At 40.2% G+C, this 25,710-nt stretch overlaps 1 protein-coding gene across 2 annotated transcripts in view; it reads left to right on the top strand.

Annotated features, from left to right (window-relative positions):
- LOC140200308 (phospholipid scramblase 2-like) overlaps positions 1-19,064 on the top strand; it is a 70,130-nt gene extending 51,066 nt beyond the window's left edge. The window contains exons 8-12 of one of the 2 annotated variants that reach the window (XM_072263442.1): positions 2,374-2,535; positions 3,975-4,136; positions 5,634-5,676; positions 17,379-17,473; positions 18,465-19,064. In XM_072263442.1, coding sequence (XP_072119543.1) covers positions 2,374-2,535; positions 3,975-4,136; positions 5,634-5,676; positions 17,379-17,422 — 411 coding nt within the window. In that variant the 3' untranslated portion in view covers positions 17,423-17,473; positions 18,465-19,064. The remainder of the gene's footprint in view (positions 1-2,373; positions 2,536-3,974; positions 4,137-5,633; positions 5,677-17,378; positions 17,474-18,464) is intronic. The other variant, XM_072263443.1, reaches the window with a different exon arrangement.
- The last annotated feature ends 6,646 nt before the right edge of the window (positions 19,065-25,710 follow it).

Below are 25,710 nucleotides of genomic sequence, written 5' to 3'. Positions count from 1 at the left end.
CTGCAATAACCCTGTTGATCTTTACATCTTTCCCTGATCTTCCTATGTATTTATTTCACTAGCTCTTGCTGACTGTTGTGTGGCGTGTAGCGATGTAATCCCATCTTTCTGATTGCACCTTTCTTGTTTCTGACCTCTTACCAATATTGCCACCCTGGTTGACTTCTCTGGGATGTCCTCACTAAGCTGTGATGTTCCCCTGTCAGTGTTGCAGTTCCCCCACTTCTCTCTCTGTTGTGTCTGAAATTCAGTTTAAAAAAAAATAACAACCAAAACCAGGCAGTCATCCACCTCTTTCCTGAAACAGAATTGTGACCTTCGTTATTGTCTGGAAACCTGTTCCAGAGCTCAATGGGCAAATGTCCTTCATTTTGATGAAGGATCAAATGATCTGAGGAAAGGCCTCCAACATCCCATGGACAAGAGCTGGGTTAATTGGCTAAGCAAGTGGAGGGAAGTAGTAAAAGAACCGGACGGGAGTTGATAGGCACAGGAAAGGGAAGAGGTAGTGTCCTTGGGAAATAAAGAGGAAATGGGACTGCTGTGATTGCTCTTCTGGGAACACGGATGGACCAGATAGAATGATGCTTAATAAGGACAGATTTCAATGTCTAAATGTTTTGGATGACATTCTGGAATTGATGCTTATTATGAACAGAAGGAAACAATTGCTTGAATTTGCCTGGTGGCCAGTTTCCCCCTTCATCTTCATCTAGATCAGGGGTTCCCAACCTTTTCTATGCCATGGACCAACACTATTAAGCTAGTTGGGAACCCCTGAACTAGATCAATAATATGGATTCCAGAACATGGGATGCTTAGACTATCATTTCTCATGGTGACAGTGTCTCATACTTACTTAAAAAAATACTTGCAATTAGTCAGTCACACTGTTTAATGAAAATGGACTTGTCACCCACAAACTGAAATAAGACCTGGAAATTGTAATGGTCTCACCTGCACTGAGCTTAGAATCAGAATCAGGCTGTGAAAGTTGTTGTCTTTGCAGCAGCAGTACAATGTAATACGTAATAATGGAGAAAAAAATCTGCGAATTACAGTAACTATATATAACATAGTTAAATAAGTAGTGCAAAATTCAAAAAAATAGTGATTAGTGTTCATGGGTTCAATTGTCCATTCAGAAATTGGATGGCAGAGGGGAAGAAGGTGTTCTTGATTCATTGAGTGTGTGCCTTCCAGCTCCTGTACCTCTTCTCTGGTAACAATGAGAAAAGGGACCATCAGAGAAAAATTACCATCATGAAATAAAGAATGAGATAAATACATGGGATTGAGTTGAAAGCTAAAATAACATAAATTTAAATAGCATTTTCAAAATGCTCTTCATTCTGAGGGAATGGCAACTCGCGTATAAGAATGGGATTTTCTACTCCCAGCTAATTATGCCTAAGTAACCACTGCATGTCGCCCAGTAAACTGCATGCTTAAAGTTGCTGGATGACTGTACCACTTTCATAGACTCCTAGCAAAACAAAATAAGTTTGAGGGTAGTCCTTGGGCATCAAAATAGGAAGGGTGCTAGGCAGAGGGAGGGATAAAGGAGTCAATGTGTAGGATGCTGAAACCATTGGTCAGTAGGTTAAACATGTGAGAATTGAGTCTGGTGACTCAGTTCGCAAGAGTTGCAGAATACCAAATAATAAATGTTGGTGTTACCTGGCTAGGTATGAGGAGTGACCCCATGGGTGTGTCACAGTGACCGAAAATCCCACATGTTTGTAGATGTGCTAGACAGTGTACAACTGAAAGCATCTGTTCTCAGTGTGTCACATTTTCGGAGTCCTTGTGATAAGTTTTTGGGAAGTAGTGTTTCTGTTCCACATCCCAGAGCGTCCTACTTATTTTGATGCATGCAAAAGACTGCAGACTTCAGAAGCAATATGCTATCAACATATTCAATATTATTAAATATTTAATAAAATTAATATTTGGAATAATGTTTTGTGAACTGAAGCTTCTCATTATTTCTTTGTAATTTGCATAAGCAAATACAAATGTCTGAAGAAAGATCGAGGAAATTAAGAATTCCTACTCTTGACAAAGAAATGATTCTAATATGTGTTCAGCATGAGCAACAAGGTGGAAAATTGGTTGGGATATTTGGAGCTTAGGTCAAGTTTCAAGGAAATGTTATAATATCAGTAGAACTCAGAGCTGAGTCAGATTATGGTTGGAAATAACCAGAGAAGATGGACTGTAAATCTGAGTATTTAATTGGTGCAAATGTAGTTGCATCTAATCATGGGTATGAGAACATTTGTTTTTCGTATTAAGTTTATTAATCTTTGTACTCCTGCATAATTAATATTTTAATATTCAGCAGTGATTAAGTGATATTTTCTCTTGCAGATGGAGGTTCAAGCACCACCAGGAAAAGCTATTGGCTACATTGTCCAGGAATGGCATCCTTTTATACCCAAAATGAGCGTCCTGAATGAAAGGCGTGAAACAGTATTGAAAATTAGAGGTCCCTGCTTGACAATGAGTTGTTTTGGTGATGTAAACTTTGAAGTAAGTTCATGTACTGTATAAGATCCCTTCTCGTTCCTTTAATGAGGATATGTTCAACTATCTCAACCTTCAATCACCAACCCTTCATCCAGAACTTAGCTTCTGAATCTTCTCTACAATGTTTCCAATGCAAGTATATCCTTAAATAGGGTGACCAAAACTTTGTGCAATATTCTAGTTATGCTTTCATTCTAGATTCCTGTACAGTTGCATCAAAGTATCTATCTTTTGTACTACTTGCAACAAAGTCTGACATCTAACAGAACCCCCATGTCCTTCACTGTCCACAGTGAGTGCCACTTAAAACCCAGTCCTGATGCCAGACCATAAACTGCTGGAGCCTGGTGTATCTTTCTCCATGTCATCCAAACTTTTAATCTAATTTTAATGTGTAATTGTACCAATTGGTGCTTGGGGTTCTGGCATTATAACACACCGTACTCCGTCCTCTTCCTTGTTGACCTCTACTGCCATCTTATTTTTCTCTTGGTTGTACTGATGGAAAGGAGATGACAAAATAATGAGGCGGGTGGTGGATGTGGGTGTTCTTTCCCAATACTTTGCCAAGATCAGGCTGACTGGAGGTCCATGTACTGTATGATATGAATCATATTCAAGGAAATGTAGCAGTGTTTGGATTAATAAAGATGCGTACTCTTCACAAAAGGAAATATTAAATGCACTTGAAAAATACAATGAGTGTGGCTGACCGGTTTCATATATCCTCTGAGATGTCTGCCTTCGTGGTTCCTCTGCCATTGGAGCAGTGGTTGGTCTCCAGCCAGGTGAGGTGCTTCAGTTAAGGGTCTCTCACGTGGGTCAATTTCTGTCTGGGTGAATGGTCTCTGCCTGAAATGTCAGCCGTTTATTCCCCTCCATAGATGTTGCTTGACCTGCTGAGTTCCTCCAGCAATTAGCGTTTGCTCTGCAGAATCTCTTGTGTTTACAAGCAGATTTCTTTATTGCTGTCTAGGGCTGAATGAAGGACCTGTTCCTCATCCTACATTTAGAGGGATATGTGTTTGTGATTTTTGTGCTTTCATCACTTGTCTTGACATATTTTGAAGTTGCTATATGTCTTGTGGTGCTGCTCCAATATGCTGGGTTAGCACTGCTGAAGATTATTTAGGCCACTGAATTCTAGGTTCTTGTGTTGTCTTTTGGCTCCCTGCACACAGGACTTCCGCTGATGTTCATTTCACTGACAACTTCAGTACCTTTTTGCAAATTGTAGAGGTGCTTCTTTTTTCCTGCTCTCTGGCAGGTATCTACCTCTGATAACCAAGGATGTAATTGTAACCGCTCAACATTAGGATGTGAACTGTGATCGGATATTGCCAATTTAATGCCAGTAACATAAGAATCAATGAAAGTTGGCAGGGAGCAATTGATAGTTATTCTTACATTGGGAATGAAATTATTTTGTTGTTTCCTCATAGGTTGTAAGCCCGGATGAGGCCACTGTTGTTGGAAAGATATCGAAGCAATGGTCAGGTCTTGTACGTGAATACTTCACAGATACTGATAACTTTGGAATTCAGTTTCCTATGGATTTGGATGTTAAAATTAAAGCTGTTCTCCTTGGAGCAAGCATATTTGTGGTAAGTGGAAATAACAAAAGAGTTGAGGAGGGAGGAGTGGTAAGTGAGATTCATCCCCCTTAGCTTGATAATGCTAATATTTCTGGGATGAGATATGTCAGTAATTTTGGGTGAGAGTATGCATCTATGTCAGTAGATTTAAGTTGCATGATTTCAATCTTTTCCAGACCTGTTATAGTACAGGAGGTTACCACTTGGCCATTCATCTGTGTGGGCTAGTATAATAGATCAAACCCATCAGCCACATTTCTCTCTTCTCCCACCCCCACCACTGTTTCTCCCAAACTGTGTAAAATATCCGCTCTAATTACCCATCAGATTTTTATGAAGGTGTAGATCAATAATGTTTTACTCGGCACTTAGAAGCAGTAAACTTCAGGATGTACACGGATGGTGTTTTTCAAAAAAAAAATCATCATTGCATCCTGTTTGTATCTTCTGTCCATAATTATGGGAAAACTTTCCTCTATTTAGCTTTTATCTAAACCATTTGCAATTTTGTATGGCTCTATTCAATATCCTTTAAACCTTCTTTGATTCACAGAGCATAGGTGTAGTTTCTCCATGCTGGCATAGCTAATATCCATTACAAACTGGTGAATATTTACTTCATCCTTTCCGGGATTGACCAGAAGCCTTCCTATCTGATACCAGCGTCCTGCACTAGCTCAAAATGTTTGCTCTGCTTTTGTAGTCTGTGCCTTCTGTTTAAGGTTCTCAGGATCCCCTATACTTGAACCATTTTCTCAAAGTGTCAATTTAAAGGATTTGTACACCCAAGTCCTGCTGTTCCTGCACAACTTTCAAAGCTCTGCCATGCAGTATATATTGTCTCTTACTGCTTTTTCTGCCAATGTATTTCAGTTTACTCTGGCTAAATTACATGTAGTGCTTGAATACACTTCCAGCCAGTTTATATGTGCTGCCTTGCAGCTGATTATGACTTTCCTCACTGTTTACCACACACCAAAGCTGCATTTCACCCATTAATTCATGGCCATGTCTAAGTTATTAAAGTAATCTTTCTTTCAAAAATACTCGGGTGTAGCGCTGAAACTTAACGACCGGCATTTATTGTCTGAAAAAACAATTGTTCTCTGCTCTGGGTTACCACTTAGTTTTAGTGGGCCCACAAAGATCAAATATGATTACTTCCACTGGTTTTGTGGGTTTCAAGGTGGCCGTTGAGACCAGTATGGTAACTGGGGACTCCTTTACAAATGGGGAAGGTGGTGACTGATGGGGGTGAGAGGAGATGAGATGGATCACTTCTGCAGCTTGTTCTGGGCCTTTATGCTCCCTGTATGTGGCCTTGAGACTCCTAATGCTTCTCAAATGGGCCTCCTCCCCTGTAAGTGATCATGTGCTAGGAATTCCCCAGAGCTATGAGTGATGTTGCATTGCTTCAGGGAACTTTTAAGTGCATCTTTGAGTCATTTTCTGTCCGTGTCTTGCAACCTCTTTCTATGGTGGAGCTCTGAATAATATGTGTTTCAGGATTCTGGTGTTGAACATGAAAGGAATGCAGCCATGTTGGCAGGTGAGTATAATTATGGAATCAAAAATAAGATATCAGTCTAGGAGAGGACACACTTGTGGTTTTCCTTATCCTTCTAGTGAATTTTAAGGATTTTGTGTATGAATGCTGTTTTTCTGGAGACTTGACATGCCTGCCTGTTGTGCTCAGCAGTGGATAGTGGTGGGGATCACTGCTGCCAAGTAGACCTGGTTTAAGTCAGTTTTCTATCAATACAGCTGGTAACCTTTAATTTCCAGCCATGTGAGGTTGTTGGGAAAGGGAGGATCGGGGTAAATTTTATCAAACTTTTCATTGAAAATGTGCAGAGGTATGTTCTCCGGAATTCCTTTCTTCCTCTTTGTGACATTAGCAAAAGAAAATTAATGCTGAACAATTTACCTTAAAACTGTGCTGGTGCTCCTTTATCAACGCAAATCTTTTCGACTAACTGTTATTGTTTGTCCTGATTTATTGTTTTGAAAAGTTTTGCCACAACTGAGATTAAACTGGATGGCAAGAAGTTGCCATTCATGTACATAAAGGTTCGCAAGGACAAGTGTGATATATGTGCCACTTTCCAGTCCTTTGGCACATGTCCCACATCCGACGTCCAAGGAGGAACTGAAAGTTATTGTAAGATCTTCAGCAGTATATATTTGCACATCACCAGGCAAACTAGGATGCATTCCATTCACATCTACTGATGTTGCTTTAAGCACAGCCAGCCCCTGTGCCTCCTTATCAGTTTGCACTGAACAAGTCATTTCTACTTCCTCCCCTTCTACTGAGATCTAGGCAGCATCCTGTCTCTCAGAAAAGAGAGATACAAAGTATTCATTTAGTACTTCAGTTGTATCTTCAGTTTAAATATTGAACTTTCTTTTTGTTGGTCTCAGCCACCACGTAACTAAGGGGAACTTTTTCAGAGTTTATTTTTGATTTGAACTTATTCTGTTCCTTGATCTTTACTCATTTTATCTTGGTTCTCACTTCCCTTCTTATTATACTCCTGCAGTCACAGAACACAGAAGCAGGTCTTCAGTCCACACAAACTACTAAGAACACATTCACACTACAGGTTCTCTCCTAGGTTATGAATGCCTGACTTCTTCATGCTTACACAATGTCCATAAGACCATAAGACAAAGGAGCAGAAGTCGGTCATTCGGCCCATTGAGTCTGCTCCGCCATTTTATCATGAGCTGATCCATTCTCCCATTTAGTCCCACTCCCCCGCCTTCTCACCATAACCTTTGATGCCCTGGCTACTCAGATACCTATCAATCTCTGCCTTAAATACATTCAATGACTTGGCCTCCACTGCCGCCTGTGGCAACAAATTCGATAGATTCACCACCCTCTGACTAAAAAATTTCTTCACATTTCTGTTCTGAATGGGCACCCTTCAATCCTTAAGTCATGCCCTCTCGTACTAGACTCCCCCATCATGGGAAACAACTTTGCCACATCCACTCTGTCCATGCCTTTCAACATTCGAAATGTTTCTATGAGGTCTCCCCTCGCTCTTCTAAACTCCAAGGAATACAGTCCAAGAGCGGACAAACATTCCCATTCCCAGAATCATTCTAGTGAATCTTCTCTGTACCCTCTCCAACGTCTGCACATCACTTCTTAAATAAGGAGACCAAAACTGCCAACAGTACTCCAAGTGAGGTCTCACCAGCGCCTTATAGAGCCTCAACAGCACATCCCTGCTCCTATACTCTATTCCTCTAGAAATGAATGCCAACATTGCATTCGCCTTCTTCACTACCAACTCAACCTGGAGGTTAACCTTAAGGGTATCCTGTACGAGGACTCCCAAGTTCCGTTGCATCTCAGAACTTTGAATTCTTTCCCCATTTAAATAATAGTCTGCCTGTTTATTTCTTCTGCCAAAATGCATAACCATACACTTTCCAACATTGTATTTCATTTGCCACTTCTTTGCCCATTCTTCCAATCTATCCAAGTCTCTCTGCAGGCTCTCCGTTTCCTCAGCACTACCAGCCCTTCCACCTATCTTCGTATCGTCAGCAAACTTAGCCACAAAGCCGTCTATTCCATAATCCAGATCGTTGATGTACAATGTAAAAAGAAGCGGCCCCAACGCGGACCCCTGTGGAACACCACTGGTAACTGGCACCCAACCAGAATAGGATCCCTTTATTCCCACTCTCTGTTTCCTGCCAATCAGCCAATGCTCTATCCACGTATGTGACTTTCCCGTAATTCCATGGGCTCTTATCTTGTTAAGTAGCCTCATGTGTGGCACCTTGTCAAAGGCCTTCTGAAAATCCAAATATACAACATCCACTGCATCTCCCTTGTCTAGCCTACTTGTAATTTCCTCAAAAAAATTATTATAGGTTTGTCACGTAGGATTTTCCTTTAAGGAATCCATGCTGGGTTCTGCCTATCTTGTCATATGCCTCCAGGTATTCTGTAACCTCATCCTTGACAATCGACTGCAACAACCTCCCAACCACCGGTATCAAGCTAACAGGTCTATAATTTCCTTTTTGCTTCCTTGCCCCCTTCTTAAATAGCGGAGTGACATTTGCAATCTTCCAGTCCTCCGGAACCATGCCAGAATCTATCGACTTTTGAAAGATCATCGCTAACGCCTCCGCAATCTCCACAGCTACTTCCTTCAGAACACGAGGGTGCATTCCATCTGGTCCAGGAGATTTATCTACCTTTAGACTACTCAGCTTTCTGAGTACTTCCTCTGTCGTAATTGTGACTGCGCACACTTCTCTTCCCTGCCACCCTTGAGTGTCCGGTATACTGCTGATGTCTTCCTCAGTGAAGACTGATGCAAAATACTCGTTCAGTTCCTCCACCATCTCCCTATCTCCCATTACAATTTCTCCAGCATCATTTTCTATCGGTCCTATATCTACTCTCACCTGTCTTTTACTCTTTATATACTTGAAAAAGCTTTTAGTATCCTCTTAGTTTCCTTTTGTAGGGTTTTAACAACTTCCCAACCCTCTGTCTTCTTACTAATTTTTGCTTCCTTGTATGCCCTCTCCTTTGCTTTAACTTTGGCTTTGACCTCTCGTCATCCACGGTTGCATCCTTTTTCCACTCGAAATTTCTTCTTTTTTGGAATATACCTGTCTTGCACCTTCCTCACTTCTTGCATAAACTTCAGCCACTGCTGTTCTGCCGTCTTTCCAGCCAGTGTCCCCTTCCAGTCAACTTTGGCCAGTTCCTCTCTCATGCCACTGTAATTTCCTTTACTCCACTGAAATATCGACACATCAGATTTAGGCTTCTCTTTTTCAAATTTCATAGTGAACTCAATCATGTTATGATCATTGCCTCCTAAGGGTTCCTTCACCTCAATCTCTCTAATCACCTTTGGTTCATTACACAATGCCCAATCCAGTACAGCCGGTCCCCTAGTGTGCTCAACAACAAGCTGTTCTAAATGTCCATAAATAATTTTTAGGGAAGCCGCCCTATAGATACTTTCAGCCGGGTAGGAGCAGGGATTTTCAATGTGCCTTCTTTCCCTAACCCACTAACTACAACGATTGGGGGCTGGTCAAACAGAACTGGAACCATTGGGTGGACTTGCTCACTCACTCGATCAGATGTTGGCTGGCTGCCTGCTTCCAGGTTTTCTAATTGTTTCTTTACAGACTTACATTGACTTTGCCAGGCATTCTTGTAAAACAAAGTTTCTACTTTTAGTTTTTTCCATTACTAACCTAATTCTCATGATCTGCTGATTGCTGCCGTCTCACCGATAATTTGCTCACTTCCCCCACTTCTCTCTCCTCCGCCCCCCCCCCCCCCCCCATAAAACCTATCCAGTACAGCTTCTTGCCTTATTGGGTCAGAAACATCTGAGGTGTTTCTACCGGCACATTCAGAAAGTCAACCTCTCCTTTGTTCTTTTTTTAAATATTGTTCCAGTCATATTGGAGTAAGTGAAAATTAATCCAGTAACATCAATCAGCCATTCTTACATGTCTGTCATTCCCCTGAGTTTTTTCACCTCCTTGTTATGCACCTCCCTCCCCAAATCACTCCCTCCCCGAATCACTCCCTCATCCAGAAGTTCCTCCTTTCCATGTTGCTTGAGTGCTTTTTTCCTCGTCTAATGGAACGTATTCTATTTTATACTCATAAGGTCTGTTTGGAGGGGAACCTGATCCTTAGGGATTCATGACAAAATTTTAAAAAATCTGTTATCCTTAACCACTGAAAATACCACACCATATTTTTATCTTTCTGCTTTCCTTTTGCATCCCATATTGGGCAGCCCCAATATATTTTGTCTACAGTTAAGTTATGTATAAAGTAAAGCAATACACACAGAATGATGGAGGAACCCAGTACGTCAGGCAGCATCCATGGAAATGAACAAACAGTTGACACTTTGGGTTGAGATCCTTCTTCAGGACTGGAATGGAAGGGGGAAGGTGCCAGAATAAAAAAAAAAAGTGAGGAGGGGAAGGAGGGTAGCTGGAAGGTGATAGGTGAAACCATGTGGCTAGGAAAGGTGTAGAGCTAGAGAGAGAAATCTGATTGGAAAGCAAGGACAGCAGAAAGGGAAGGACAGGCATGGTGGGGAGGTGATAGGCAGGTGAGAAGAGGTAAGAGGCCTGTGTATGAAATAGACGAAGGGAAGGGGAGAGAATTGTTTTTACGAGAAGAAGAAATTGATGTTCATGCCTTCAGGTTGGAGGTTACCCAGATGGACTATAAGGTGCTGCTCCTCCACCATGAGTATGCCATCATCATAGCTCAAGAGGAGGCAATGGACCAACACTCCTGGGAAGTTCTGCTTTTGCTGGATGGAGTGGAGGTGCTCGATGAAGCAGTCCACCAATTTATGATGACACAATAGAGGATCCCAGCAGATGTGCGTGTGAAGTGTTGCCTCACCTGAAAGGACTGTTTAGGGCCCTGAATGGAGGTGAGGGTGGAGGTGAAGGGCAGGTGTAGCAGTCTGACCGCTTGCATGGATCTGTCGTGCTCCCTTTGGGCAATGTGAACGTTCCGGAGTTATAATTGGCATCAAGTTTCCAAAAGTGTACAGCAACCTAAAATAAATCCCTTTAAATAGCTATAGAATGTGAACTTCTGGTTAGTCTGGTGTTTAGTAAGTAGGTTAACTAGCAGCTGAATGTGGCGGTGAGGCATATCTGAATTCGAATCCAGTCTACATCAGAAAAGGCAGGACGCTAAGTAATGCTTCCAGCTTCAAGTGTAATCTCAGCATGTTCTCCTAATGCCAGCGGAACTGCATTTAACCTTGCATCAGAAAACAGATAACAGATATTCATAGTCATAGTAGTAGTAATAGTCATACTTTATTGATCCCAGGGGGAAATTGGTTTTTGTTACAGTTGCACCATAAATAATAAATAGTAATAGAACCATAAATAGTTAAATAGTAATATGTAAATTATGCCAGTAAATTATGAAATAAGTCCAGGACCAGTCTAACGGCACAGGGTGTCTGACCCTCCAAGGGAGGAGTTTTTGATGGCCACAGGCAGGAATGACTTCCTATGACGCTCTGTGCTGCATCTCGGAGGAATGAGTCTCTAGCTGAATGTACTCCTGTGCCCACCCAGTACATTATATAGTGGATGGGAGACATTGACCAAGATGGCATGCAACTTAGACAGCATCCTCTTTTCAGACACCACCGTGAGAGTGTCCAGTTCCATCCCCACAACATCACTGGCCTTACGAATGAGTTTGTTGATTCTGTTTGTGTCTGCTACCCTCAGCCTGCTGCCCCAGCATACAACAGCAAACATGATAGCACTGGCCACCACAGACTTGTAGAACATCCTCAGCATTGCCCGGCAGATGTTAAAGGACCTCAGTCTCCTCAGAAAATAGAGACGGCTCTGACCCTTCTTGTAGACAGCCTCAGTGTTCTTTGACCAGTTTATTGTCAGTTCGTATCCCCAGGTATTTGTAATCCTCTACCATGTCCACACTGACCCCCTGAATGGAAACAGGGGTCACCGGTACCTTAGCTCTCAGGTCTACCACCAGCTCCCTAGTCTTTTTTATCACCGGAGTGGCCGCTGCGCGCTGCGTCGCGTCGCCATCTTCTCCTCTTCTATGTACAGTGGAAGGTAGAAGTTTACATACACCTTAGCCAAATACATTTAAACTCAGTCTTTCACAATTCCTGACATTTAATCCTAGAAAACTTTCCCTGTTTTAGGTCAGTTAGGATCACTACTTTATCTTAAGAATGCGAAATGTCAGAATAATAGTAAAGAGAGAATGATTTATTTCAGCTTTTATTTCTTTCATCACTTTCCCAGTGGGTCAGAAGTTTACATACACTTTGTTAGTATTTGGTAGCATTGCCTTTAAAGCTGAAATAAATCATTCTGTCTACTATTATTCTGACATTTCACATTCATAAAATAAAGTAGTGATCCTAAGACAGGGAATGTTTTCTAGGATTAAATGTCAGGAATTGTGAAAAACCTGAGTTTAAATGTATTTGGCTAAGGTGTATGTAAACTTCTGACTTCAACTGTATGTATATGTAATATATGTGTGTGTGTATATATACACACAGAAATAATATATATTTTAAAAAGTGAGGTAGTGTTCATGGGTTTAATGTCCATTTAAGAATCATGTGGCAGAGGGGAAGAAACTGTTCCTGAATCACTGAGTGTGTGCCGTCAGGCTTCTGTACCTCCTTCCTGATGGTAACAATGAGAAGAGGGCATGTCCTGGGTGATGGGGGTCCTTAATAATGGACATTGCCTTTCTGAGGTACTGGTCCTTGAAGATGTCTTGGGTACTATGGAGGCTAGGTGGAAGTGACTAATTTTACAACCTTCTGTAGCTTTCAGTCCTGTGCAGTTGCACCCCCGCCCCCCATTACCAGAAAGTGATGCGGACTGTCAGAATGCTGTCCACAGTACAGCTATGGAAGTTTTCAAGTGCTTTAGTTGACAAGCCAAATCTCTCCAAACTCCTAATGAAATGTAGCTGCTGTCTTGCCTTCTTTAGACATCAAGATGCTCTTTATCGACTATAGCTTGGCATTTAATACCATCATCCCCTCAAAACTAATCAATAAACTTCAAGACCTTGGCCTTAATATCTCCCTGTGCAATTGAATCCTTGCAGATCCCAGTTCGGAATGGCAACAAACTTCCTTCACAATCTCTATCAGCACATGTGCACAAGGCTATGTGCATAGACCCTGATCTACTCACTTATACTGAGGGTTGTGTGGCTAAGCACAGCTCCAATGCCATATTCAACTTTGCTGATGACACCACTGTCCTTAGCTGAATCAGAGGTGGTGATGAATCAGCATATAGGAGGGAGATTGAAAATCTGGCTGAGTAATGCCACAACAACAACCTCTTAATGTCAGCAAGATCAGGGAGCTGATTATTGACTTCAGGAGGAGGAAGCTAGAGGTCCATGAGCCAGTCCTCATCAGGTGATCAGAGATGGAGAGAGTCGGAAACTTTAAATAGCTCAGTGTTATCATTTTGGTGAACCTGTTCTGGGCACAGCACTTAAGCACAATTATGAAGAAAGCACGACAGACCCTCTGCTTCCTTAGGAGTTTCCGAAGATCCAGCATGACATCTTAAACTTTGACAAACTTCTATAGATGTGTAGTTTGGAGAGTATATTGACTGGCTGCATCTTAGCCTGGAATGGAAACACCAATGCCCTTGAATGGAAGATCCCACTAAAAGTAATGGATGCGGCCCGGTCCATCACTCCCCACCATCGAGCACATCTAAACGTAGGATTGTCGCAGGGAAGCAGAATAAAATCCATCATCAGGGACCCCCACTATCTCTTCTTTCAGTTAGTCCTGACATAGAACATAGAATAGTACAGCACAGTACAGGCCCTTCAGCCCACAATGTGCCAACCCTCAAACCCTGCCTCCCATATAAGCCCCCACCTTAAATTCCTCCATATACTTGTCTAGTAGTCTCTTAAACTTCACGAGTGTATCTGCCTCCACCACTGACTCAGGCAGTGCATTCCACGCACCAACCACTCTCTGAGTAAAAAACCTTCCTCTAATATCCCCCTTGAACTTCCCACCTTAAAGCCACGTCCTCTTGTATTGAGCAGTGGTGCCCTGGGGAAGAGGCGCTGGCTATCCACTCTATCTATACCTCTTATTATCTTGTACACCTCTATCATGTCTCCTCTCATCCTCCTCCTCTCCAAAGAGTAAAGCCCTAGCTCTCTTCTCGCTGCTGCCATCAGGAAGAAGGTACAGGAGCCTCAGGACTCTCACCACAAGGTTCAGGAACAGTTATTACCCCTCAGCCATCAGGCTCTTGAACCAGAGAGGATAACATCACTTAACTTCACTTGCCCCATCACTGAAATGTTCCCACAACCAAAGGATTCATTTTCAAGACTCTTCACGTCATGTTCTCGATATTTATTGCTTTTTATTTATGATTTTTTTTCTTTTTGTATTTGCACAGTTGTCTTTTGCACAGTGGTTGAACATCAAAGATGGTGTGGTCTTTCATTGATTCTATTATAGTTATTGCTGCACTTTGGATTTATTGAGTATGCCTGCAAGACAATTTTGAGAATAAATTTACTTTGAACTTTGGAATCTATGTGCCAAAAGTGATTGTTTCAGGATTTGTACGGCTTGAACCCAGTAGACTCTGGGCATTCTGTTTAAAATTTGATTTAAATTACTATTCATTCTTCAGATCATGATGAATTACTTTAAACTTTGCATTTAATTCTATCTGCCTCATTTTCCCCATGTTCAACTCTGCTATTATCTTTGTTGTTTATAAACTTATCATTAACTGCAAACTTTGAAGTGACATAGTCATGACTAAAGTTGTTCCCTGAGATTCATGGCTGTACATATCATTTCAGTTTATAAAAAGCAGTGGTTCACCATCAGAAACCTTCACCTTCAATTTGTCAACCACAGCCTTCTAATTCCATGTGGTTCAATTTTCCACTGATTTATGTGGTTGCCTTTTGAAAGCCCGTTGGCAAAACATCGATTACACAGTCCTCATTCTTATCAAGCCTCTCTGTTACTTTAAAACAATCATCAAGTATGATTCACTTTAATAATCCTGTCATTTAATTTCCCATTATGATATGTGATGGAAGACATTTTTATGGACTGCGACCACTTTTTTCCACTCAGATCCCAGTTCTTCACCTGACAACTAATTTTCCACTCTTGAAGCTTCGGTGTTTCCTCATATATTGTGGTGCTAGAAAGTTTGTGAATCCTGTAGAATTTTCTCGATTTCTGCATAAATATGACATAATAAGTAAACTGATCTTCATGCAAGTCCTAAAACTAGATAGCGAACCCAATTAAATAAATAACACAAAAACATTCTACTTGTTCATTTACTTATTAAGAAAAATTATCAATATTACATATTTGTTGAAAAAAAGTGTGTGAACCTTTGCTTTCAGTAACTGGTGTGACCCCCTTGTCCAGCAATAACTTCAGCCAAACTTTTCCGGTAAATGTTGATCAGCCTTGCACATTGGCTTGGAAGAATTTTAGGTCATTCTTCCTTACAAAACTGTTGGTGGGCTTCCTTGCATGAATTGCTTGCTTCAGGTTCTTCACAACAACTCTAAAGGATTAAGGTCATGACTTTGACTCGGCTATTGTAAAACACGAGTTTTCTTCATTTTAAACCATTCTGTTGATTTACTCTTGTGTTTTGGATCATTGTCTTGTCGCATTATCCAACTTCTAGTAAGCTTGAGTTGATAGACTGCTATCCTGACATTCTCCTGTAAAATGTCTTGATACAATTTTGAATTAATTGGTACCTCAACGATTGCAAGCTGACCAGGTCCTGAGGCAGCAAAGCAGCTCCAAACCATGATGCTCCTTTAGTCATGGTTCACAGTTGGGATGAGGTTTTGGTGTTGGCAGGCAGTGCCTTTTTTCCTCCAAACATAGCAGTGTGCATCTCTACCAAACTTTAACTTCTGTCTCATCTGCCCACAGAACATTGTTCCGGAAGCATTGTAGAACATCCAGGTGGTCATTTGCAAACTTGAGATGGGCAGCCATGATTTTTTTTTTTGGAGAGCAGCAGTTTCCTCTGTGGTGTCCTTCCATGAACACCAATCTTGTTCAGTGCTTTTTCTTATAGTGGACACATGAACAAAGACTTTAGCAAGTTCTCGAGATTTCTGCAGGTCTTTTGCTGTTACCCTTGGGTTCTTTTTCACCTCCTTCAGCATTGCATGTTGTGCTCTTGGTGTGATCGCTGCAGGGGTCCCACTCTTAGGGAGAGTAGCAACAGTACTGAGTTTCCCCCATTGTAGACAATTTCTCTTACCGTGTACTGATAAACACTCAGGTCTTGAGAAATGCTTTCGTTGCTTTTTCCAGCTTCATGCATCTCTACAATTCTTTTTCTTCTAATATCCTCAAAGTTGTTTTGATCGAGGCATAGTGCACATAAACAGATCTTTCTGGAGAAAAGCAAGCTCTGTCAGTAACCTGACTTTGTGTGTCGTTTTTTATAGGGCAGGGCACCTCTACCACCCACACGTCCAATCTCATCTCATTGATTGGAACACCTGACTCCCAATAGCTTTTATAGAAGACATTACCACACAGATTCATATACTTTTTCTAACAAGTACATTTAATATTGGATCAATTTTCTCAATAAATAAATGAGCAGGTATAATTTTTTTGTTATTTATCTAGTTTTAGCACGTGTTGAAGATCTGATCAAGTTTTAAGTCAAATTTATGCAGAAATAGAGAAAATTCTACAGGGTTCACAAACTTTCTAGCACTGTATACCATGCTAATTTTATTAATATATCTTTGTCTTTTTTTATTTCACTACTGCATTCAATGCTGTGTTTGTCCTAAGCTACTGTAAATTGTGATTATTTTTTTTTGGTCGTCCAGGGACCTCGGTGACTTTTGATATCTTTTTCCATCAGTATCAACCCTCATACTTTCTGAAGACTGTCCTTGGGAGTATTAAGTATACATTGCTTCCCATGCTTGATTATTTTCATTTACTAGCATCAATACATTATCTTAGTTTTTTTTCATCTTTAATTACCACAATCTGTGTCCTTGCACAAATAGTCATTTTAGCCTGTTTGGCATTATTTCTCAAGCACTAATATCTTTATTCTTTTGCTTTACCTCTTTTGTGCACTCCTTTCTAACACTGCTTAAACTCTTCAAATTAATTTAACCCCTCCAATGCACTAGTTAACCAGCCTTTGAAGACATTTCATTTTGTGGCATTCTCCACAGGTTCTCCTTCTGAAAGTACTGATCTGAATCCCATGTGTATCTGAAGCCCTTCATCTTCCATCATTTGAGTCATGCATAATACTGGTAAACTAAGTGAGCATTGTGTGATATTGGATGGCAGTTTGCATGCTAATCCTATGATCACTTGACATTCAGACTTGTACATTTAAACAAGGTCCATTGATTTTATTCGGAAGAATGGAATCTCACTGTTAACCACGTATTCTTGCTTTGTCCCAGGCATTGAGTGTTGCTTTCTCCCTGATGTAATTGGACAGTGGACTTGAGATTAAAAGTGGTGTAATCTACTTCTCTATTTAGACAGAATTTTAATGGCAATGTTAATGACAAAGGTTTCTGTCTTTGAAACTTTTCTAAAGATTGCCAGTAATGTAACAATTGAACTGTAAACATTGACAATTTTTCTTCAGGATTTTATGTACTTCGAGCAAAATTCTGGAGCGGGACCTGGTAGAGTTTGGCAGATGTGAGCCACAGAATAATGGAGTTTAGCCAGAGTATTATGGTAAGATTTAGAAGCTTTATCATGTTTTGTGTTGAATGAATCCTGCTTGTGATGAATTAAGGTTTTCATAGATTGAAACAAAATTAATTTACTTGTGTTGCTATCATTTTAAATGTGTCTTTTAATGTTGTTGCCAGAGGAATTTTGAAGTTTAAGAAGTTTTAAATAAATTAATTCTTTAGTCTGTGAGCCTAAAAGAATATAATTTGGGGTCATGATGCCTGCTGTAAGTTTTGCACCTATTTTCTCCTTTGTTAAACAAAAAAAATGTATGGCACAGAGGAGTTGGTTGAGAAATTGAAGAAGATTAAAATAGAAATCAGAATAAAATGTTGGCTGTGGTCAAAGAATCTAATATTGAATAATAGTCAGCTATTTACCTGATTGGCAAATTTTATTACTTCTAACTAAATTTTGAAGTTGAATAAATCTCATAGGAATATTTTCTTGTACTTGGCTCCATTCAGCAATGACAGTATCCACTGTCCCTGCCACCGTTAGACTGGATTCTTGCTTCTGGCAGACTTGGATCCAATAGCCCGAGTGCGTCTCAACTGAGTAGTATAACCCAATACTAGGAAGCCAATGTCTTGGTTGGAAAAGGTGGAACCTTTCCTTGTGGTACCTTGGCTAAAATATCCAAAACACATGTGTGCACATACCACTGGGATATTAGATGAATTTTATAATTTCACTGTTTCTGTTTTGCACTTGCAGAGCCCAGGGACACACAACAATCTGAAATACCCTACAGTAGACTGCTGCCATCATCCAGTATAGTTGAGACCAGAAATCAAACTATTCTAGTCTGGGAAATAGGTTGTCATGTCACATTGTATTCATAGCCACTGAAGCAACCAAATCATCTTTTTGCAACTGCAGGTCTATTATTGTTACTTAGAATAATTAGGTTAATGCGCACAATGCTTTCTACGCTGTTGGCTATCTCAGACACACTAAAATGCATTCTCTGTTATCTTTTGTCATACAGGTGCATCAGAAAGGTTAAAAATGATCTGCGCAGACAGTGTCGATGTTTAGTTATGTGCCTAAATTCAGCATGGATCCACAGGAATGAAGAGGATTCACTGGTGTTCCTTTGAGAGCTTGCAGTTATTCACCTGCAGCACATTATGATTAATAGAATGGTATGTTTTGTGTCATTTTTGAAATGTAGATTAATTTAAAAATGTTTTTATATCACAAGTTTGTGATTTATCAATGTATACTTTACTGCCTGTTAAGATTAAAGAAAATGTACAGTTACCACAATAAGCTATAGTAGTATTCTGGGAATTTCCTTGCATCTGTCCTTTATAATGTTATAATTTCAGTGGAAAGCCATGTATTGTAGATCACAAGGGATTCTGACACTTTTGGTCACTGATGTTCAGTGGGACCAGACCCAAGCTAATTCAAAGCATTACGTTGTGATTGCTCTGTTTTCATATTCAGTTGTAGCCAGTATGTTCATTTGCATCAGACCACACCTCCACAGTGTAGAATTTTAGCATCAATGTTTGATTTCATTAATTATGTAATACATAACTTTTTAATTTTGATGTTCTTGCATACATAAGTGTTATCCAAATGTATGGTAAGCAATTAAATCTGCATTGTTCAAAGAATTGTGGCTGTGTTCCTTTCTGTATCATTTTATAATCTGGGACTAAAGTGGGATTTTAATACATTATTTTTAACTGGACTTTTTTTTGATAATGGTTATATTATAGACTCTGTAAATGTTGTAGTGAGTTGGTTGTTTACTCAACCTGAATGGTAGGGCTGAAGTAGAAGCCTAGTAGGAAGAGGGTATTGGTATCACTCAGCTGAGGAATTGGTGATGGAGAATATGGGAGGCCTGCAAATGCATTTGGCTTATGCAAAAGGACACCAATCAAAGAGCAAAGAACAATACAATACCAGCTCGAGGACAATAGTGGGGACAGTTGGTAGAGTTGTATGTGCATGATGGTGTCTGGGATCCTCCAATGGGACCCTTCAAATGGGTTCTCCATTTTGAGTAGTCTCAGATTAGGAATTCCCTTCAGGGTTTTACATCTTTTCATGGATGAATTATAAACGCTGTGTTTCTGCTCTCCTGGAACTCAGTAGAATTCACTTTCTGGAAGCGTCGTGTCTACAGAGCTGTTGAAGGTACGCAGAGCTGAAATGCTGGGGTATCGGCGAGGGAGCAAATGCAGATGTTTGCTTGCCTACATTTCCAGAGGATCTAGAGAATTTTACTGAGACAGTTGTAGTGATACCCTCCATGTCGATTGTGTTGCCCTATTCCTCTCACACTTCAGTAATGGAGTCAGCTATTAGAGGAAAAGACTTAACAGAATGGTTCTAAGGATAAGGGTTTTGCACTAAATAAGAAACTGGGGTGATTCACTTCGGAGCAGAAGGGAATTGATAAGGCATATAAGAAGGTTACTGGTTTGCCACTTGCAGGTGGTTCCATCAACAGGGGACATGGGGTTGAAATTTGGAGCCAACATGAATGGAGTTGTGATCTGGAACTCGCCACCAGTATTAATCATTGAAACAAGATCAAAGCCGCAATTGGATATGCACACGTGGAGAAATTATTTGCAAATCCATAAAGAGAGGCTGAAGAATAGGATTGAGTACTTTGATGTGGTGGGAGCTGGGATACACTTAATGGTCTGAATGGCTTCTTACTGTGCTAGAATAATTCTGTAATTATATGCATCGATTCAGAGTCCTGCAGAGAGGAAGTTGTCATCTTATTCTCAACAAATATACTCTCACCAATAGTACAAGATTTTGTCTGAAATGTGATCATTGAATATTTAATTATTTGGCATTTGAAGAATGGATCGTCATTGTTAGCTACAGATGAACAGGAGATGGAATCCTTATTCACTTGCCACTGATCGAACTCTTGTCATTATTTTTATCTCGCTCTTAATTCCATTGCAGTGAAAGTACAGGAGCTGGTGGCTAGCAGGGTTAGAGAGAGATGGTGAATAGTGCATCCCTAACTCCTGTCATGCCTAAAAGAGTAGAAGAACTTTGGATGTGATGTTCTTGACAGTGCTTCAGGTTCAGTATCCAACACGACAGACTTATGGTTTCATTCCTGTGAAATGAGTAATTGGGGTGGGTGTTGTGTGGGACAGAGGAGCAGAAATTAGAAATCTTGCACTGTTGAGGTTGTCCAATTCTTGCTGGTTTCTCTGCTATGACAACGGGAAACTGAAGCTTGTGTTCTTTTGCCCTCATCAATTAAACTAAATGTATTATTAATGAAATATTTGGTCAGTCCCTTTACAGGATTTATAGCATGGATAATAGATACAACATCACCAAAGCTGCTCACATTTAAAGAATAAATATGTAAAGTTACTATATAAATCCTTACATGAATATTACTCTTGCCCTGCTCCTACACTTCACTTTCAACTAAAAAAAAACTGATTAAATTCATTCACACTGTTAACTCAATGATTGGAGGCGAATATTTCCATTACAGGGGTCTTCACATGCTCCTGTGGCTTTCTCTTATCTCTAGCACTGCGTGAAGCTGATGTTACGACTTAAAATTAAGTCACTGCTTGTAGTCAATGTATTAAAATAATAATTATGATGTGTAGATGATTGAGAGCTTCAGTTTCTCAGTGTGAATGTGACCGACAGTTTATCCTGATCCAGCCATTTGGGCGCTATGGCCAAGAAAGCACATCAATGTTTCTGCTGCTTCAGAAGGTTAAGGAAATTTGTCATGCACTCTGACTCTATGAACTATAAACCTATGGACTCACTTTTAAGGACACTTCATCTCATGGTCTTGATTAATTGCAGATTGTTGTCTATTGCACATTACTTGTGTGTGGGTTTTCATTGATACTATTGTGTTTCTTTGTATTTACTGTGAAGGCCTGCAAGAAAATGAATCTCAGGGTAGTATATGGTGACATGTTTGTACTTTGATTACAAACTTGCATCGAACTCTTTAACTCATCAATTTTTACAGAGATACCAGAGAAAATATCCTGTCTGGATACATAACAACTTGATTATGGCAACTGCTCTACCCTAGAGCACAAGAAATTGCAGAAGTTTGTGAAAGTGGCCCAGTCCATCATGTAAACCAGCTTCCCTTCCATTAAAGTCTACAATTTCTGCTATTGTGAGAGAACAATCAACCTAGTGAAGGACCATTGCTTTACCACCTCAGCTCATTCTCTCTTCTCCCCTGTCCCCTACATGGATGTGGTCTGACGTGCTGAGTTCTGCCAGCATTTGGTGTGTGGCTCTGAATTTCCAGCATCTGCAGAATCTCTTGTGTTTACAATCAATATACAACTTGCTTGCAATCATAAATAAGAACTTGTAGCAGCAAAATAGGCACCGTTAGAAGAAGATCAGGGAGAGTGTAGAGCAAGTCTGTCTATGCATTATTGACTTTTTTATGTGTCTGCCCAAGACTGATTTTCACTTGATACACTCAAAATAATCACAGGGACAATGGATTAAAGGTATTCTCACTACAAACATAAATGATTTATAAGTTAATATATAAATGATGAATATTTTAAATTTTAAAATATTTATTTTCTGATCCTTGTGGAATACTATAATAGTTTTGCTTGCATTTCCTGCTGCTGTCTGTAAGGAGTTTGTATGTTCTCTCCTTGGCCACGTGATTTTCCTCTGCCTGCTCCAGCTTCCAAATTGAATTGACTTTATTTCTTACATCCTTCACTTACATGAGTAAAATCTTTATGTTACACCTCCATGTAAATGTGTCATGTGCAATCATAGTAATTTATAATAATTTGTAATAAATAGAACAGTCAATGTAATATAGAGTACACTCAAATCAGCGTGAGTTCATCAGTCTGTTGGCCTGGTGGAAGAAGCTGTCATGGATCCTGTTGGTCCTGGCTTTTAGGCTGGGGTACTGCTTCCCAGAGGGTAGCAACTGGAGTAGATTGTGGTTGGGATAACTTGGGTCATTAATGATCCTAAAGGCCCTTTTTACACACCTGTCCTTATAAATGTCCTGAAATATGGGAAGTTCACAACTACAGATGTGCTGGGTTGTTCACTCCACTCTCTGCAGAATCCTGTCATTAAGGGAGGTACAGTTCCCATACCAGCCAGTGATGCAGCCAGTCAGGATGCTCTCAATTCACCCTGTAGAAAGTTCTTAAGATGTGGGGGTCCATACCAAACTTCCTCAACCATCTTGAGTTGAAAGAGGCACTGTTGTGCCTTTTTCACCACACAGCTGGTGTGTACAGACCACGTGAGGTTCTTGGTGATGTGGATGTCGAGGAACTTGAAGCCGTTTACCCTCTCAACCCCAGATCCATTCATGTCAATAGGGGTTAGCCTGTCTCCATTCCTCCTGTAACCCACAACCAACTCCTTTGTTTTTGTGACATTGAGGGAGAGGTTGTTTTCTTGACACCACTGTGTCAGAGAGATGACTTTTTCCCTGTAGGCCACCTCGTTATCATTTGAGATAAGGTCAATCAATGTGTCGTTGGCAAATTTAATTAGCACTTTCCTTCCACATTCTAAAGATGTACAGGTTAGTAAGTTAATTAGTCACGTGGGTGGAATGGGGCTGCTTGAGCACCTTGGGCTAGGTGGGCCTGATACTGTGATGTAGCTCTAAATAATAAAGTAAATAATCAGTGCCCTTGCTTTTTCATTGTGTCATTCTAGAAGGATTACTGTTGTACTCTTCAGTAGTTCAACTATCCAGCCATCAGTGGGGAGAGATAAATTTCTGACTTCTTGGACTGAGACCCTGCATCAGGAAAAGATTCAAGAATTTGCTCTAATCCTCAGAACTGCAGAATCTCCACTGGCTCTTTGAAATCCCTGGTCCATGACTGCTCAAAATGGCAGATAAATATTGAGTATAATATTGTGAACTGTGACAAATATCGACAGCATAACAAAGCCTTGAGTATGTGCAGAAAAAAATGGGCCATCGCAAAACTGAAAGGTCTGCAGTTTCCATATTAGCCTCATTAACCACTTCAGAACACACAAAGCTTGAGTAGAGACAAATTGTCCTCAAACCCAGGGAACGGCTTAAGATAGTGTAAGACAACAATAAACACAAAATAATCTGCAGATGCTGGGGTCAAAGCAACACTCACAGCGTCCTGACGAAGGGTTCCGGCCCGAAACGTCGACCGATCTTTTCCACGGATGCTGCCCGACCTGCTGAGTTCCTCCAGCGCGTTGTGAGACACAACAATAACAATTGCTGGCAAGGTTACAGCTCTGCAAATGACCCCTGACATATTGTGAATCTGACTTATCATTATTAAGCTGGGATGACTGCACATTTAGAAACTGCGAGTGCCATGCCGATATGGAAGTTGTACCATGCAATGACAGCCTGTTGAGGTAGCAGCTGAACTTGTGATCTAACATTTTCAGATGCAGCATCAGGGACATTGAAAATTGTCTCTAAGAGCCCATCCAGTGCATCCGATCAAAGTAGTTGCCCAGCACTAAAGAATTATATGCCTACAATTTCCATTAATCTATTTCTACAGTATATATGCCTGCACTGTGCTTAAGACCAACTTACATTCAGCATTATGAGTAGGTTGGAAGCTTTTATTTGTACAGCAAAATTCCATTAATCTGGCATGTGCTGGAATTTACTAGCTCTTAATGAGATGTACTGTTCCTTCAGCTAGCAGTGCTGATATAGTGGGCTCGGCCCACGCTTGACATGAACTCTCACGATTCCTATCACGTGTCATTTTTCCTAAATATGTATTGCAAAACAACTGATCTACAAACGTTTGTACATAGAGATATTTTAAGGCACAATTTTCATATTAATTGACTTAAATGCAGCTGAAAGTTACAACTTATAACTATTAATGCAAGTACAGTATCTTAATAAATGATAATTGCTAATTCAATTACTTTAAATCTCTTCAAATACCAAGTGGCATACTTCAAATATTTCTTCAGCACAGAGATCATTAGGGGTAATCCAGGACTGTGCAAACATAATAAAGTAGTCACTGAATGCCCCTGAACTGAAAATTAAGTACCTCTTGTACATAATGAAGTGGCTACTGAGTGTATGTTCATGCTCTTCTGTTGCTGTAATCCATCTACATCAAGGTTTGACATGTTATGCATTCAGAGATGCTCTTCTACACACCACTGTTGGAATGTGTGATTATTTGAGTTACTGTCACCTTCCTGTCAGCTTGAATCAGTCTGGCCATTCTCCTCTGACCTCTCATTACCAACGGAGGTGCTGCTCATAGGATATTTTTGATTTTCACACAATTCTCTATAAACTCTCGAGACAGTTGTGTGTGAAAATCCCGGAAGTTCAGCTGTTATACTCAAGTCACCCCATTTGGCACCAACAATCATTCCACAGTTAAAGATGCTTATATCATATTTCTTCCCCATTCTGCAGTTTGGTTTGAACAACTGAACCTCTTGACCATGTCTGTGTGCATTGAGTTATTGCCACATGATTGGCCGATGATATTTGCATTGACGAGCAGATGTACCTAATGAAGTGGCCACTGAGTGTGTGTTGAATGATCAACTGGTATTTACATCATAAACTGCAAATCCAGGAAATGCTCAGCAGGCCAGGCAACATTGTGAAGTGAAATAGCTAAAACTCTAGGTCTGGGATTCTTCATCACAACTGAAAATTAAGAGAAACAATTTATAGTTGAATTCATTATCACCTGTCAGGCCCAGCTGCATTTTTTTCTGATTTTCATTTAACGATATTAGTGCTTTTCATTGCACAGCTAATACCACAAGTTTCAAAAGTTTAAAAAATAATTGAGGCTTCAAATCTGAATTAAAGCAGAATATGTTAGAAACACATGGTAGATTAGTCAGTGTTTGTAGAGAGAGACCTGTCATCAAAAGTGGAAGAAAAAAGGGGGGCAGAAGGAAAACAAGAAGTGGTCTGCAATGGATCAAGGATCAAAGGCAAGAGAGATTAAATGACAAAAACATGAATTGTTCTTAATGATTACTGTCATTTCCTCCCTTAACTTTTCTTTCTCTTTTTAAATTAATTTAATTTTATTTTCGCCTTTCCCTTAAGCTTCTATTTCTTTCTCATCTTTGAATCTCTTTGGTTAACACCTACCTGCTTGGTATCATCTCTCACTGACATCTTGGATGTCATTGTTGCCCCACTAAACTATCATTCGCTTGCATTTCCACCAATTGGTAATGCA

This window comes from Mobula birostris, chromosome 7 (assembly GCF_030028105.1).
Source record: "Mobula birostris isolate sMobBir1 chromosome 7, sMobBir1.hap1, whole genome shotgun sequence".
In the NCBI taxonomy this organism is placed as follows: domain Eukaryota; kingdom Metazoa; phylum Chordata; class Chondrichthyes; order Myliobatiformes; family Myliobatidae; genus Mobula; species Mobula birostris.
Note: the sequence above shows the minus strand (reverse complement) of the source record. Positions and strands in the feature narration are given on the sequence as shown.